This window comes from Lasioglossum baleicum, chromosome 5 (assembly GCF_051020765.1).
Source record: "Lasioglossum baleicum chromosome 5, iyLasBale1, whole genome shotgun sequence".
Taxonomy (NCBI): domain Eukaryota; kingdom Metazoa; phylum Arthropoda; class Insecta; order Hymenoptera; family Halictidae; genus Lasioglossum; species Lasioglossum baleicum.
In genome coordinates, this window is record NC_134933.1 from 12594971 (window position 1) to 12613319 (window position 18349).

The 18349-nt window shown below is 44.4% G+C and overlaps 1 protein-coding gene across 2 annotated transcripts in view; it reads right to left on the minus strand.

Moving 5' to 3' along the window:
- Notum (palmitoleoyl-protein carboxylesterase notum) overlaps positions 1-13408 on the minus strand; it is a 31297-nt gene extending 17889 nt beyond the window's left edge. For both annotated transcript variants that reach the window (XM_076424426.1, XM_076424427.1), the window contains exon 1: positions 12177-13408. In XM_076424426.1, the coding sequence (XP_076280541.1) occupies positions 12177-12194 (18 nt within the window). In that variant the 5' untranslated portion in view covers positions 12195-13408. The remainder of the gene's footprint in view (positions 1-12176) is intronic.
- Positions 13409-18349: the final 4941 nt, after the last annotated feature.

Genomic DNA, 18349 nt, shown 5'->3' on the forward strand with positions numbered 1-18349 from the left:
TCCTCTCTCCCTCTCTCCCTGGTCAGCTGGAACAGCTTCTTTTTAAATCGTGTCTGCTGTAAGACATTTTCTTTCGAATTTCTGCCTGTCAAGTATATTTAAAAAGTTGCAGACTATAGTTTCTGAATGTTTACAGAAGTTTCGAAGAATATTCAGCCATGTTTATGGGTTTCCTGCGGAACACAATACCGTGCCGCAGCCAAAAATTGCAGCGCAACGAGGGTAAACGTACCCTCGCGCGTACCCTGGCTCGCATCCGGAACAAGAGAAAAGAGGGGGTAGAGGCACGCTGTAATATCCCCTATAATTTATGGTGAAGAACTCAAGGATGAGAGAGCGAGAGAGAAAGGGAGAAGAGAAGGACCGGGTCGCAGAAGACAGTAGAACCACCGAAGAAGGAAGAGAGAAAGTGGAAGATAGAGACCGATAGTTCGAGAGAAAGGGGGAGGGATGAATTTAAAGATGAAGAAGAAGAGGAAGAGGAGAAAGAGAGAGGGAAAGAGAGGAAAGAAGAGGGAGCAGGTGGCAAGATAGGGTATACGCCAGTGGATTAAGGCGCGGAGCGGCGAGTCAAAGAGATTTTCTCCCCATCCCGTCTCGGCGGGGGCCCCTCGGCCTAACAAGGGCTGAAATATGACTGCCTTGCCCTACCTCGCCTCGCTTTAGCCTGCCATGGCTTTGGTCGCCGTGTGCCTTTCGAACGAACCAAGGAAAAGCGAAGGAGATATCTTCTGGCAACTAATTTATCGGTCGGTCTTCACCGAGGCGACCTGAGATCAACGCACTTCTCTCTCAGACGAAGATCCTGTGCTAAACCCCTTTAGCTGCGAATTACCATGAAAACAGTTCGCAAACTTTTCCCTGGAACCCCCTTTCCCAAACCTCGTTCTGCACTTCGGTTTTTCTGCTCTTCCAACCTACGATTTCATACTCGCACCTTCCGATTATGCAGTTCTCCGGATTAAACTTAATATCTGCAGATTAAAATGGTTAACGCTCTTTGAAACGTGGGTTATCTTTCAACAACCATGCTCGATAGGAGTTTCAGATCTTTTCTCTGCATTAAATTGCATTACGAATCTTTCCTTTATGTCTCAATTATTTAAGAAAATACTAGCAACTCCCCTTAAATCTCTTTGAACAAGGAATTAATAGAAAATATGTAATTAATTCATTTCTTATTAATTGTATTCTTTAAATACGCAGAATCATTTTTTGAAATATAAATTATGAATCTATAAATTTGACAGTTCCTGCAAGTGTTCGTTTCATATTCAGGATTAGTTCTAAACATCGACAGTTTCGGTTGCAACTTTCTTGCGACGATAATTCTTCATGAATCATTGAAAATTATGTGAAGTATAAAACGAAAGTTCGTTGCATCGGGAAGTGCATTCTTCCAGTGAACGCACTCAGCGATGCCATCGAGAAGATGAAGACGTTGATGGTTCGCAAGAAGAGGCAGAATCTATGGTCCCGGGAGCAGCCGAAAAATGTGCCAAAGAAATCGCGCGAAATTACCAGCTGCGATCGAAGTATTTTTCGACGGAAGAACGATGATGATGATGACCATTTTGTACGCAATGACCGCTCGGTGCGCTTTAAAACCGCAATTTGTACGAGTCGGAGACCCGAAGCCGGCTCTTCCGTGCTGTGAAACCGCAGCAGTCGCGATTTCCGGCCCTCGGAAATTGCTGAAATTACCAAAATCTCGCAACAAACGTCCGAGAAGGACAAGATAAAAAAGTTCGCAGAAAACATCAGAAGCCTTCTCTACCTTTCTCCTCACATAATTCACCGGCGAAAAACACACTCTTATGCTAAATACGGTCGTCTAACATTCATCACCGACTCTGTTCCATAACTCATTAATATAACGTAATTAGTCACGGGTTCACGAAATTCTTTTTCCCTCGTTCTTCCAGCCAATTGACACTTTCAAAAGGATCTTTGACGTCGAACGCAAAGAAATTCTTTCGATTTCTTTTATTATCGTGTCGGAATAAAATCTTTCATTAAAATCGTGATTTGTATAAAGCAATCATAAAGTTCCATCTTTAATATCAAATCAAATTACACAGAACAAAGCAAACTATCAAACGATCAGCTACCAAAATTTCAGTATGGTTTCCACGGCAAAGTGTTCAACGTATCCGTCGTATCGGGCATCGGCGTTACAAAAGGCAACATTGAACCCCGTCACGGAGCATCTATGAATCGCATTATCGATTTGTACGCCGGCGCGTTGATCAACGCGGAGAGAACCTTTGAAGTGTGCCGAAGTTCGTGAGGGCTTCCGGAAATCGTGTGGATGCTGGACCGAGCACGCGCGAAGAATGTCCGTGAGCGTGGAAAGGGGACGATGTACAAGGTGGGATCTTGGAAATAAGTCCCCGTAAAATGATTGATCTACTGCTACGTACATATACCATCGATTTTATCGGGCTCGTCTTTGTTCCATGTATAACGCTGTTCCGCGTTCATATAATAACATCAGGTTGTCCCGAAATTTCGTTTTGGATTAATGCATTCGATGGAAATCCAGGTAAATAAGAGGAAGCCTGTTTGCCACCACAGCTGGAGCTCGCTAAATGCTGCAAAGAGCAATCAGAGACCGAGGGGGAACCGAGGACTCTAACAATAAGCAAATTTCTCTCGCGAGTTCGACAGGATCGTGGAACGGTCTCGCCGTTGGAGGAAGTCGGGGCGTAGTTCGCAAAAACGTCATATCCGCTGCGGTCTATTCCTCCAACGACCGACGATAATCGATCCTCCGTTTCGCATCGTCTCGTTTCGCTTCCGAATCAAGGCCAGGCGTTTCAAGCAGGCCGGTGGCGGCTTTGCTTTCGTCACGATTTTTCCGACTCTCGTTTATTACCGGTCGCGAATGGTAGAGTAAACGACAGAAAAACGGGGGGATTCTAGAGGGGAGGGTATGAGAGGAGGGGGGAAGGGACAGAGAAGTGGCGGAGAGAAACAGAAGGATCGTTCTTGCCCAGCGAAAGAAAAACACAATCCGGCGAGAGTCGACGCGGCGCGAGAGTTAGCAAGAACGCGGTGTAGGCGGCACATCAAAGGCGCACCTCGGGCGTGAACGAGCGAGCGGGCACGCGGCTCAAGTAGAGAGCGGAAGACACCGCCACCAATCCTACCACCATCCAATATATTTACTCCGATGGACCACCGCTACCATTGCCATCGCCACCACTAGCAGCGGCCAAGCCAGCGCCACCAATGCCACCACTGTCTCTACCACCATAACCGACGGCTACGACCACCGTGCAACCGCCACACTCGCGAACACATTACACGCTCGCTCCGATAGACTTCTGCCGCGAATATCCTCGCGGTCCACGGGCCCATACCTTCATACCCCAGCTTAGAGTCATCTAATTCGGTCGTCGATGTTCGAATTCATCTCATAAATAAAGAACAAAGTCAATCTATTAGTTCTTTAGAAGGAAGTCGGTTCTCCTAGGACCGTTGCTCTTCTGTTTTTGCCCTGAGCGTTTCTCATTCGCGACATTTCTTTCGAACTGTAGAGACGTGTCTCTCTGAGTTTTTTATTCAACTTATAATTGTCTTTCCACACAAACAGTGTAGTTTATATGTATACCCATATTCCAAGAGTCGGTACTTTAGCCACCGGATTAACTTAATTGTTGCACGGTAATGTCTCGATACATGCAAAAACTTCGGGACCGAAGTGCCGCTTGTATCGTGTACAAAACCGATATCGACGTATACATACTTTAAGAAAATGTGGCGAGACCTTTTTGGGAAATGTTTACTAAGCTGTTTGTAAAATGTACAATAAATGTGACTTCGTGGAAGTTTCACGACGATCCAACTTGTGGTTAGTGCACAGATACCGTTTTAGCACGCTCTCGTTATTAGCCGATGCCGTAACGTAATTGAAACCACTGGATCCTACACCACGACAATGAACCGTTTCACACTTCCCTCACCGTTTACGAGTTCGCGGCATGGTTTAATGTTACAATCCTTGATCATCCCCGCCCTGTTCCTCGCATCTCGTTTCAGACGATTTCCTTTTATTCCACCAAGTAAGAGGATATTATGCGGGGAAAGTGTTTTTGGGGATACAAACACGATAAAGCTAGAGGTAACGGGGATGTGAATGAGTATTTCAGCACTGTTTGCAGAATGAAAATGATGCTAGATCAGGTGCACTGATACTGAAAGATTTGCATAGATGATTTTCATTATTAATTTCCACGAACGTTCCAAAGAAATGTTCTTCCATTTCGTTGTCCCGAATCTGTGTTAAGTTTATCTCTTTCAAGTTTATTTGTTCTTCTAGATAAGAAGTGGTTGGTTAACCTGAGTTTTCTGGGGCTAATAATTCGTAAAAGAAAAATCTGAACTATCGACTGGTCCTAGTGCTGATAATTCTGACAAAAATCGCAAGACGAGGGGTTAATACATCGTCCGTCACTCAGGATCAGGATCCACTCGCTTCTCACCCCCGAGCCGACCACTTTTCACTTTCATCCGCGCTCTCACCGATATGTTTCTCTTTGCCGGGCGATTCCTCGACATCAATTCCAGTTTCTGTTTCGCCCTTACCAAACAAATCTTTCCATTTTCACCCCGTTCACCCTTGTTCACGGGTTTCCCTCTCGACTACCGTCGATCTTCTATTTACCGATCCTCCTTCCTCCCCCTAGGCGTTCTTTCTTTGTCCTCCATCGGGTTCACCGTCTTCCTCCCTCTCTCACCCCCGTGGTCCCCTTGCTCGTGGCCGCGTCCCCGTTCGTTGTTCGTACATCCGTGTATATCGGGCCGGAGCAGAGAGCAGAGCAGAGTCCCGGCGCACAGTCGGTTCACCGTACGGTGGACCGACAGAGAAGTGTTTGATCTCACCGCCAAGCCAGATCGGCAAAAGGCCTTTTTCTGCGGGCCCCGAGAGAGCTTGAAGCCGACCTCAAAGACTTGACTGATGACTTGCGGCCACGACGACTCCGCAGAGAGCCGCTGCTCTCTCGCCCGCTCGCTCTCGGGCCCCGCGAATCACCGCGAGAAGAAGAAGCAGGAGAGAGTGAGTAAGAGAGACGGAGAGAGCGAGACAGGCCCAAGAAAGACGGACAGCCGGCGAAAATAAGTGGAAGAAGGTGGTCCGTACCGTGCACCGCTCGATCCCGATGTTCTAGCGGAGGACACCGATTTCTTGGGTAGACGCGTGCCTACTCGCGTGTCCACCGTTTTGGGATTCCCCGAGCTGGCCGGCTCCCTGGCCACGGATGTCTCCTCCCTACGATCACGTTACCCTCGTTGATCGATCGCATTTTCTTGATAAACGATCATTGCCTTTCTAAACCAGGACTCTAGTGTCCCGATCAGTCTATGATCGTGAACCACGAATCGTGACCAGTAGAGATTACTCTGTTATTAGCAGTGCGGTGGAAAATGTTTTTATCAGATCTAGCATGGTTTCAATAGAGCTTTCACATGATTTATAGCCACCTTTCCGTCAACTCTTTTTTTTCATGATTTGTCGAGGTCACCTTCAATTTTTTTGCAAATACATCTACCATTTCTCACGCCATCTGTTGGAGGATTTCAAGGCGAATTCGGTAAGTTTCATAACATATCAAAAAATCGCTTTTTTTGATAGGTGTATTTGCAAAAAATTTATGGCATCACCCATGGCATCACAACTCGGAGTAGCGCTCACTTCTATTAGATGATTGCAGAAAATCGTTCCCGATATAGAAATAAAACAACGCGGTTTGTTTCTAAAAACTACCTGCTTTCTCTTCAAGAACGAATTCGCGATCTCTAAAAATTGTGCACAATTTCCCATCACAGGACAAAAATAAGAAAGACCATTATCCCATCATTAACGGATCGGCAAATATCGTATCGCAACGTGTCCGCCGAAGCACGGGTTACAGCATAGAGCGGAGCACGGACTAGAGAACTATCAACAGGTCGTACTGTATCAAGGCCCAGGGACGTGTGGATCGGTGGAGCCGGCGTGAGCCAGAAGCCCCGGAAACCGTCCGAAAACTCGGCGATGATAATCGATAACGCGGGTCCGAGGATGGTCCTGCACGTGACCATGAGCGAAGCGCGATCGCAGAAGAAACCGAGAGGGGGAAAAAGGGAGGGAAGGGAGAAGGCGAGAGAAAGGGAGAGGGAAAAGGAGTATCGGGGGCTAGTCAGGTCAGCGTCGCCGACGGCTGGCTGGGCTCTGGGGTATACGAGGAAGAGGAGCGTTGTTCTTGGGCCCAGCATTCGGAGGGGATGGCTTGGAGGAGAGGAACTGTCGGCTCCTTTGAAGTCGGTCGGTACCGTGTGTAATTAGGCCGCCGCTCCCCACCCCGCCCTCAGCCTCTGATCTCGCCGCGCTGTGTCGCTAATTGCTCACCGCCCCACGGCAGAAGCATCGTCGTCGTCGTCGTCGTCGTCGTCGTCTTCCTCGTCGTCTTCCTCGTCGTCATCGTTATTGTTATCGTTATCGTTATCCTCGCCTGCATCTACGCCAGAGTCCACGTCGCCGTCGTCGTCGTCGTCGTCAACGTGGACGCGACGTCAGTCGTTTCACTCGGCGACTCCTCTTAGGTGTAACGAACTAGACAACCTGCTACGTCTAACTCGACAAAGACGGTGTATTAATTCCTAGCTGGAGGCTCCATGCGAGTTAGACTATTTCGTCGGACGTGCTTCGGTAGCCTCGTTCTACAACTCCCGGGGTCCGAAGTGGTTTCTTGTACCGGCAGATTGCGACTTTGTTACGTTCCTGGCGAGCACACGCGAGAAATAGCCCCGCGTCAGCCAGCCAGCATTTAGGAAAGCCGCTTTCGGCCTCGTCTCTCACCTTCTCCTTTTGCATCGTTCCTCCACGTCTTTTTTCTTTTCTTCGCCCGGCGATAACTGGCTCCCTCGGATTTACACGTACGAGATATACCGTCGACGGTTTATCGCCGGTAAATAATTGACACGACCGAGTTACGGACGCCGACGCCGCGACGCCATTCAAATCGTGATTGATCGTCCCTACGGCAGCCGAACACCGTTTCGGGATACCGACGATTCTATTTGCGAGTTTTGTTGCTTTCCAAGTGAAAGATTCGAGGTCTCCTCGGACTGCGCATCACTCTTTCTTTCCTTTCCATTTCAAGAATTTGAAAATTGGACACGAACTTTTGCAGTTGTCTAATATCTTAACCCTTTGCAGTCGAATGGTGACTCTGTGGCGCCAGTAACAATTGTCACACCATTATTCAATACAATTTTAGTATTATTAAATTCGTACGTACTCTATAATTTGTAAAAACCTCAACTGTTATATGAGAAAACAGGTTCAATTCGATGTGCACAATGTAAAAAAATTTGCATAGAATAAAAATGATCCGCATTGAATGAAATGTCTTGATTTTCGAATTAAAATTGCTTCGAGTGCAAAGGGTTAACCCTGATCCGTCCCTCGTGTCAATTCGACACAGTTTTTCCGAAATAAGTTATGCTGTTGTTGTATTATGTTTTTAATAGAAACCCATTAGAGAAAAACCCATTAAGAGAAAACCATAACCGAAAAACCGAAGATGTAAATGTTAACTCGTCAATTGAAATAAAAAAAACATCGAAAAATAACTGTTTACCTTGTTATTTTATCGATTTTTTTTTATCACTGTGTCAATTCGACACCGAAGGACAGATCCAGTTCCTGAAATGAGGGACAGATGAGGGTTAACCTGCCGACCATAAGAAGTTTATAATTGGTATTTGTTGCTTTACAAAAATTACACGACTGAATTTAAATTTATTCAATCTAAAATAGAGCTGGTAAGTTGATATTAATATAGCAGCGGAGATAAGGTATCTTCGTTCTTTTCTATGCAGTATCTTCGAAGCACAATGCTACAAAGAATATATACTGTCTTAATTTGTGTTTGTTTATGGCTACTTCACTTATCGCAGAACTCTGGATAGGCAATAGTAGACATGCGGATACGACCTAGTGGATTTTCTGTCCCACGTACAGTTAGGATTCTTTACGAGTCACTGTAACGCCACTCCTGTAATTTTTGACGTTTACAATCCGGCTACAACAATCTCCTGGCCAGGAAAAATGTTTATGCCATAATTCCTGCCGCAACGAGACAATGACTCGTATTCAGGACATTCAGCTGGGTAGAAAGGTGCCGCGAGAAGTTATGTTTGTTGCGAATGCCAAAGATGCCTTGCAAGATAAATCGTGTCTGTCAACATACCAAAATATTTCGTAGCGTACCAAACTATTGATCGATAGTAATCAACACACAATTAATTGGAACGATGCAGAACATGAAAAACAGTCAAGCTTTTATAGTTTTAAACATACTCCGGCAATAATACAAATTTTTGGGTTATTTTAAATCAATTTAAAATAACTCTGGCTCAGGGGGGGGGGAAAGATTACGCAATTAATGGAAATGTTGGGGAACATGAAAAACAGTCAAGCTTTTAAAGTTGTAAACATACGCTGGCAATAATAAAATTTTTTAGGTTATTTTCAATGAATGTAAAATAACAGTGGCTCAGGAAAGATTACGCAATTAATGGAAATGATGGAGAACATGAAAAACAGTCAAGCTTTTAAAATTGTAAACATACTCTGGCAATAATAAAAATTTTTAGGTTATTTTAAATCAATTTAATATGTAACAGTGGCTCAGAAAAGATTACGCAACTAATGGAAACGATGGAGAACATGAAAAGTTAAGCTTTTAAAATTGTAAACATACTCTGGCAATAATAAAAATTTTTAGGTTATTGTAAATCAATTTAAAATGTAACAGTGGCTCACAGAAAAGATTCGAGGTACCAAAACTTGGTTCCCGAACCTCGCTATTAGAAACTCATAATCTTCTTCTTCTGCAGGTGAATCCCAATTGAAACGATCTCGGAGGATTTGGTTGCTGAATCTCTCCGAAAATAAACTTCTGAAGACGACCGACGACGTCGTCGCGTACGCAGCAAGGTAAAAGCGAATGATAAGAAATAGAGGGGCCGTAACGACGACGACGGGGCGGAAAGACAGAGAAGGAGGAGACGGATGAGCCAAAGAGATCGAATCGATGCGTTGACTATGCGCGGCGCGCGAGATCACAGACGGAATCCCGACGTAAACAGGCTTAAACTGTGATCTCTGCCTTTCGGCTCTCTTGCCAGAATACTTGTTGCTCCTCTGCCCTTTGATGTCGGTCATGCGCTGCTCCAAATCAATTTGGACTCATTAACGGGGCTGGAACACGGTGCCAAAGGATATCCGAAGCAAGTATCGCGTGCCATTAACCTTGCCTCTTTTAGCAGGTGCCGCGGAGGAGAGAGAGGCTTCCTTTTCCTTTTGTCCTTACCCGTGACCGCTTCCGATTCCCCGTTTCGGGAGACACGCTGACTCCCGGAATCCTCTGCCGATGCTGTTTATCGGAATCTGTATTTTTAGGGACAGACCGGTCCAGCGTCGCGGGATTAGACTTCAAAGCACTGAACGAAATCCTCTATCGAGTACAAACGATCGCAATCGTGGATCCCCTTCACTGTTGCTTTTCGGGGTTTAACCCTTCAAGACCTGGCGCCGCCGTTTTCTACTAGCATTTATTTTCAAATCTGCCGTCGACCGAAAGTGCGTAGATTCCGGCTAGAACCTATAATTATTACCTCTTTGAAGTCTTCCGAGATGCTACGAATTGATGCCTACACTCGGCGATGCCGTATTTAGGCACAATAAGAAGATGCTTCGTCGTGTGCACTGCGTTCTCCATTTTTGCGCAGCTTCTGTACCAAACAGGCTTCGTCAAGTTCCTGACGCAATGCATCTACTGACAGTTCATTAATATCTCATTTTTTAATGTCTATCACGGAAGTTATTCGTGACCCATATAGAGTTCTATACAGCTGCCAAGTTAATCTTCATCGACAGTTGATCCGATATAAAAGCGAAGAACTAGTAATTGCGAACTTTCTCCACGCTTACTATTTTATGTAACAAGTTACTCTACGAAATGAGCCTCGTTTATTGACGAGTTATGTGTCTGCTACGTAACGTGTGACATAGCAGTTATTAAAAAGGATAAATGAAGTAACGATTGCGTTACATCAAATCTATTGAGCTGCGGCATACACAATGTCGGATTTTTAACGGTAACGTTAAACCAACAACTTGTTGGTAGATAGTTGAACATTAAAAATAAAATAAAATTTTGAAAAGAGTTTTCACGCAGAACGAAAATGTCGAGAACTTCCCGAAAATTGTTGGCTCTGTAGATCCGTGACAGATCCAGAAGTTTATTCACGAAATTGGCGAAGCAAATGAACCGCTCGGAGTTCAAATTCTACGGGGCGAACTCTCGGAAGCTGTGCCAACTGGAAACAAAACGAAATTCAGCAGGCTCGCCGACATTCTTCTCCGGAGTGTCCACGAAAATAGTGGAATTCTTAGGGCGGCTCGCGTTCCTCGTGCTTCGATAAATTAAAATAAAATTCCTTGGTCGTCGCGGACGCCTCGAACGCTTCGAAGAATTCGAATTTAATTAATCGCGGACGGGGAGGAGAGTTTTGGCGCCACGTACTCTCCACGCAGAAGGCACCCCCCGAGAGCTGTCGGCAAAGAACGACGATAAATTTAGGCGTGTCGCCCGGTCTCGCGGTTTGTCGCGTGTGTCTAGATTCGCGGCTGTGATTTATTATGTGTTCGAGGATCGCGTGCGTCCTCGTTCGAGCCATGTGTCGCCTCCAACTTGCCGAGACTTCGTTTCGAACTGGGACTTAAGAAACTTCCACGACTTAGAGCCAGTTGCAATGGATACACACGAATCCTTCCCCCCAAACGATTCAACCGTAGTTTCGACTTTTGTTTACTGAACTTTTTACCCTCGGATTAGCTGTGAAATTCCAGTGAAATTTAAACGATTTAGCCTTCAGTGCATTGAATTTGTATTGTTCGAATTTTCTTTAATTTATCTTAGAATTCCTCAACGAATTCTTTTTTTACCAACAATAATTTTAGACAAGACAATTAAATTAATTGACTCCTTTAGCCAAGAAACGGATACGTTTGTAGGGTCGATCTTTTACACTCGACCTGTGAGGTTCATTAGTTAAATTTGTACTGTTCTAATTTTCTTTAAATTATCTTAACATTGCTCAAAGAATTCTTCTTTTACAAGGAATGATTTTAGTACGCCATAATTGAAAACAATTCTTACGGTTCGGAATGTCCTCATATTTAGATTGCGCTATAATTCTTACAAATCACTATCATGAACTAGGAAACGGACGAAGAAGTATCTAGAGACTGTACTGGCAAAAGTCAAACGACCCTTAGATGCCGTTGGTCGGAATTTTCTAGAGAGCAGGTTCAAAGGCTTTCGCTAAATCGTACTTGAAAGTTCAAGCTCGGAACGTAAGCAAAGGATCTGACCCAGGGGGGTGGGCTAGAACGGAGTGCGGGGGAGAAACATAACAGGAGGCCGTGGAAGCATAACCAAGAGATGATCAAAGAGCGTTAAAAGAGGATCGGGTTGTCTTTTGCTGCTACCCGTTTCACGATGTGTCTGCGCATACGCGTGTACACATACTACAATCCGGGAGAAATAAACGCCAATGGAATTCTACTTTCCCCGGTGATGTGCATTGTCTTTCGACTGCTCCAGGATCCTGTGGCCAGTTTATCGTTCTCGACCCGCCAATTTCGGGTACAATAGTCCTGCAGTTCCGGAGGACGTATCGATTAACCCTTGAACGCTTTCGAAAAATGCGAAGGAATAGTTTTCACCATTCCTTGTTTTACGCTCTGATCAAAACTTTCCAACGAACCAATATTTAACCTTTAGCAGAACAGTTTGAATTTTCTTTACGAAAATCCAAAATAGAAACATTACGGTGTTTTAAAACCGACAATACGGTAAAGACATCTGTACAAATAATTTTCAAAGTATTTTACTCGACACATGAGCAACTCATCTGTTGGACAGGTATCTAGAAACAACATTTTCCAACAACCTTCGCCACTCGATCTCATCGGAACTCGCCAAAGCATGCAACGATCTGTGAAAGCAAATTCCGGGGAGCTGGGTAGACACGAAAATTTCACAGTGCGGTACTGTGGCACGGGCGGGCATCATCGAATGGAAACTCACCCCCAAGAGGAGCTCACTGCAACTCACCTGTAGTTGCGTCCTCATCTTCTCGACACGGTGTCTGGCTGGCGATAGTAGAATTCTAATGTCGGTAGCAGTAAGCTCGGTCGCATCCCCCGGAAATCCTGTACGGTCCGGGTCACCCCTCCATCATGTTCAGCGTCTCGTTTCCACCGGATGGTTTTCACGGCCGGGACACACCACCGAGTCTTGTTATTCCGTGAAACGAGGAAGCGTGGAGATGTTCGGATAAACGATCGATGCGTGGAGTATGTTCGGAGAGGGTTGAAGCGCAAGAGCGAGCGGAGGCCACGTGGTGTCTGGACGCATGAAAAAGCACGAGGACCGAGTCCAGGCTGGACTGGGCTCGACGCACGTCCCGGTTGACGGTTCGCGGCACACTGCCGCCACTTTCCGCTTCGCACGCTTCCTCTTCTTCTCCTTCTTCTTCTCCTCGTTCCTTCCGCCGAGGCGAACCCTTCTTCCGAGTCACGAGGAGCCGGTGCGCGCACGTGCCGGCCTCGGACGAAGAACAGCGACCGACACCTCCTCTTCTTCGCGCTTCACCCTTTCTCTCTCTCTCTCTCTCTTTCTTTCTCCTTGCCGCTTCTCTCTTTCTCTCTGTATCTCTCTCTCTCTCTCTTCTCTTCTTCCTTCTACCGGCCTCTTTGTTGCCGCCGGCCTCTTCTTGCTCTTTTGCCGCTTGTTTGTTGTGGGTGTTTTCTTTGACGGCTGCCTCCGCGCCGCTCTTTTTCGTACCCGGAAGAGCACAGCCCCGGGAAGATTAATTGACGCAGACCCCACTAGGGGCGGGAGAACGTTCTTTCCAATCTCTCTCTTTCTTCTCTTTCCCCCCTCGTCACCGCTGCTTTCTCTTGGCCAGTTTGTCCAACCGATTGATCGACAACTGGCGAGATATCTCTGGCGACACCGCTAACCGTTTCACAAAAGTCCCCGGCTCCTACTTTCTTCCACTCGCGATGCCTCCTTTGATAACCCTCTGCGCGACACCGGATTTTCTGGGCTCTCTTCGTCTAGGAAAATTCAACCTCGCACCTGTGATACTAGTTGCACACTCGCTGGCGAATCTCTTCCTCAATGTTTTGTACTCACTTTCCTAATATTGGATTAAAGGAATTGTTTTTGGTTTCGAGAATATGAAGTTGCGGAGTAGAGCGATGGGGAACTATGAGGAACTTTCCGTGAAGCTTGTGTACGGAGTATCGGGACCGGGTGACCAAGGCTCCTTGCAGCATCGGAGCTTGCCACTGACTGACAATCGGGCCAGGTTAAACCGCGCGAAGTAACCGGACAACAAAATTTCGGAGAGAAGGGCTGGCGGGGGCAAGCACCGAGTCAGAGAGGAATGGTGAAGGGTGGGGCGACGAAGGTCTCGGCTATGCGAAGGGTAGTTCTGATTATGTTTCGGATGTTCGAAACTGATGAAATTTTTCTACGTATATTACTTAAATATAATACAATAAATCGTACATTTCTTGAATGTTGAATATAACTCCTAGATAAATCTTCAGTAGTTGTGTAAAATTGTGGGCTGGATCGTTTTGCCCTCACGACGACGAATTCATACGTGAGGGCAAAACGATCCAGCCCACAATTTTAATGACTTTCGAGTCATTAGTCGCAATCGATGCATTTATGGTTTATAAAAATTTTTTAAAAATGCTGGAGTATGAAATTGGACAGGCTTTAGTATCATTTTTATTTATTTTGGATCTATACAAATGCTATTGTCAATGAAAATAGAATTTATTCGGTCCCACTTTCTTCAAATTTCTCTACAAAAATTGAAAATTGTATAAACATCCGCAGTCTAATTATAAGTGTTTGTCGTTGTTGGACAGGGCAGCTCTTGTCGAAAGGGGGTTGCGGTTGCTCGAAGAAGGAGCGAGCGAACGGAGAAGGTGTACCGGGTAGAAAAAAGTCTATTACTCGAAAAACGGGTTTGCGGTGCCGCGGGTGCTGCCGGGTGCGCTGTAGTTTATCGTTGAAATCGTGTAGCACGTTACGGTACACCGCGATCATTAGCAGCTAGAAGCCGCCTGCCTGCCGGCAAGGCTGCACGATACTCTCTTTGATATCCGCTTGTTCTACCCGACGTACTCACGTCGATTCCAGGAATTCGTGCCCGTATCCTCGAATCGAGATTCTCGCTTTTACTCCTTCGTGCAACCCTTAGCCCGAGAAACAGACAATTTTTATCGCGATTACTCTTCAAACACCTTGGCTGCCGCCACAGCCACATAAAAGTGACAGTTCGTTTTCCGGAAACAATTTATTTTAAAAGAAAATATTTTTTATGAGTCTACAGGTATATTTTGTACTCCAAATTCGCCCTTTTGCAAATCAATTTCACCCTTTTGCAAATCCATTTCAACCTTTTGCAAATAAAGTGTAATTAATTTTTAATATTTTTAATGGGTGAAATTGATTTGCAAAAGGGTGAAATTGATTTACAAACACGTAAAATTGATTTGCATAAGGTAGAATTTGACTTGCGAAAGGGTGAATTTCGAGTGCAAAACCAATTTAATGCATGTTGCTCATTGTTATTCATGTTATATATTTTCGTCAGTTTATTCGTTCATGAGCAAAATAACATTTACACAAATGTATGATTTAATTTTGTAATTCGCAATATTGTCTGGTACTCGAGATCGACTCTGCTACCACTGAAATTCAAGTAGATTATATTTCAAGAACGTCGTGTTTCTCAAGAATTAATGTGATACACTATGAGCTTCATTAGAAACACAGAAAAATGTAAATGTTACGATCCCAAACGACGTCGCCGCTCTCGTCAAAATAGGTATAAGGTCAGCCAACTCATCCTAACAAGATATAATGTGCTTCTTAAATTTCATGACGCGTAAAAATGAAATTAAAACACCGCTTTCGTCTTCAATTTGGATGAGATCCAATGCTTTTCATTTGGACCGGATCCAAATGTACTTTCCGCGGTATTCATATATTAACAAAATAAAAAAAACGAAATAATATTCAGCTTAAAGTATTTCAGAGGGCAAAAGTGATTCGAGTGTCCCCATTGTTCTATAGAATCCGCAAGCATTAAATTAAAAAAGAAAGAAAAAATCGAAGGACCACGGCACAACTAATAAGTAATCCGGTGAGTAAATTTCCATGATATATTCGTGCCTGGTCCAGATATCCCGTCGAGAGAGAAAGGGAGAGGAGATTTTTTTTTCTTCGACGAAGAAGTTTGAGGCGGCGCCGCGCCGATTTAAATACCCGATTCTTTGCGGACTCACCGATCCCGGGCGACCGAAATGACGTTATTAACGAAGAACGTGTCGCCGGGATGTTATCGTGCCGAATTAACGATAAGGAAAAGATCGGTGCCACCGTATCAGGAATCTTATTCCGTGAGTCATCGCTGAACCGGTCGATACCAATCGAGGCCGATCGGGAATCGAAACGATCCTGAGCGACTCGGCCGTCGATGCTGGTTAGGCTACGCCGCGCTGCCGTCTTTGGCGGACTTTGAAATGATAATCGAGGAGAAAAACGAAGCCGCGATTAAAATCTGATACCGTGCGAATAAAGAACTTTGAAACAAGTATGGCATCGCGAAATGAGGAGCGACGATCGCCGGTGCTCGGATCAAAGAGCAGCTTCGCGCCGAAACTCTCAGGGTAATTTGTCCGTTCCGTAACAATTAAATTGCCAATATTTATGCAAATTTACCTTTTCACAATACAACGATGTCTGGATATTATGAAATCTTGTATCGTGTACGAACAAGAGTTCGTTCGTACGAAAAGTATATCGAGCAAACAAGAGATCTATAGTAATAATATTTATTAATTTATTATTAGTAAAGTACATATTTCAGTTCTCTAACAATAACAAATATAAATGGTATTCTAGAGAGCAATATACTACAATAGAAACCATTTAATTGATCCCGTTACGAATTTCTGTCAGCACCGAGAGAGATCTTAAAACAGTAATTCTTCCTGAATGATTTACACCTGAATTTGAAAATGACCTACACGTTACATTTTTAATTCAGTAGAATCATCATCAGTTGCGATCATCCTGAGGCACAATCGAGCCCCATTATCCAGAGGCTCTTACTTAGTAGAACGCCAATGTTTTTTTATTATTCAAGTTCGAGGGGGTGACGCCGCGCAAGAGAGAATGAAAAGTCGCGACCGTCGGATGGACCACCTACGTCGGTTATACGACCGCTATCATGTCGTCTTCTGCTAAAGTTTCGCGGGAAACGTTTACAATGGGGGATTGTAAAAGCGTTATTATCATTAATTTTCACCGGGCAGAACGGTCTGTGAGCTACAACGGCGAGAATTAATGATAATAACGGCCTGCCCCCGGGCTGTTTGTAGAGCTGCGCTCTGCACCCGGACGGCTCGGCGGCAGCGCGTCGGTGTCCGTGTCTCCCTTGGCCGGCTTTTCCACGATGAATTTCTCCTTTCCTCGAATCACCTTCACCGAACGAAGAGACAGCGAGGAGAGATATCAGTTTCTTCGAAACGACGACGATTCGGCTCCAGCAGCCATCGTGAGCACAGCATCAAGGAAGAGAGCGTTACCGAACAGAGCGGCGACGGAGAGGGAGGATAAGCGAGAAAAAAAGAGATAAACGAGAGGACGCCGCCAAGGAGGAAGGGATGAAAGGCGCCGACTGCCCTCTAAGATGCTCCCCTCCTCCTACTCCGCCGACTCCCCTTTTCTCGATTACACCTGGTCACGACGCCATTCCCGTATACCGCTCCTGTTAGTGTCAAATCACCGTGTTACGTGTTCTACTACGTACCGCGAAGTCAACGCTCCATCCACTCTTCCCCTCCGACTCTACAGAAGAACAACTCTCTGGTTCCGAGGCCTCGCTAACGACTCACACACCGGGTTTCGCGTTAGCGAAGTCTGACACACTTCGACTTCGTTTCTTACGAAGCCGCCCATATGCAGATTTCAAGAACATGGAGAGTCGACGGAGATCGAGAGAAATTGCAGCACCGAACGTTACGAACTGACGAATTATTAGCGTCGCTAATATTCACGGCTACAGTTTCCGGTTAATTTCGTGCCTCCATTAGCGACTGCGTTATTAATTGAGCTTTATGTCTACGCCTCGTTGTACACGTAAATCGGGGGACAATTGTGCCTGTAATTATGAAAGTGGTCCAAGTCATACATTTCTTGTTTCGAGATATTTATAATATCCTTACCATATGCCCTTTACCGTATCATTTTCTTTAGAGTCACAGCGATTAAAACGTCTTTATCCCGAAAAATGTCGTAGAAGAGAGAAGAAAATTTATATTTCTTGTATGGCTACATTTATTTTAATGTTTAACACTGAACATAACAATATTAAAAATAACAAGATTAAATTTATTTATATTTTGTGAGATTTTTACTGTAATATACAGGGTGTCTCAGCTGAAGGAGGCCATCTAATGGCCATCTCCTTTATTTTAATGGCACAACAAAAAATATTTATGATATCATTTAAATGGTATCGAAGGAGGAATATCATAGGAGAACAATTTCTTTTGTCCGGTTAATTTTTCATAGTTTTTTCAAGGTCATCGTTATTTTTTATCGCGAAAACTTTTTTTAATTCCATCTTGTTCATGACGTAAGCATATTCAAATGTATTTTTTTCAGCCGCTATAAAATGGAATAAAAAAAAATTTCCCGATAAAAAGATAACGATGACCTTGAAAAAACTATGAAAAAATAACCGGACAAAAGAAATTGTTCTTCTATGATATTCCTCCTTCGATTCCATTTAAATGATGCCATAAATATTTTTTGTGCCATTAAAAATAAGAGAGATATTTAGGTGGCCTCCTTCAGCTGAGACACCCTGTATGCTGGAGTCGAAAAATATATTCAATAAATTCCCATGAAAACAATTTCAATAATTGTCAAATAAAAAATCTGAAATGGGTGGTAGGTTGTATTAAATATTGATTACAATTGCAATTTTCTATGATTTTCGGGCTATAGCTGCCACTTTTACCATTTTTCATCGTTTAGAATGCGTAAACCAATTAACCAATTTCGATGAAATTTTCAGAACGTATATAATTTATACGAGTTTACAAAACACGTTTTTTAAATTTTCGTTAACAGAGCCCAGCTAAAAAAGTTGTGAAAACCAATTGTTACAAAAACAATAGTTTTTCACA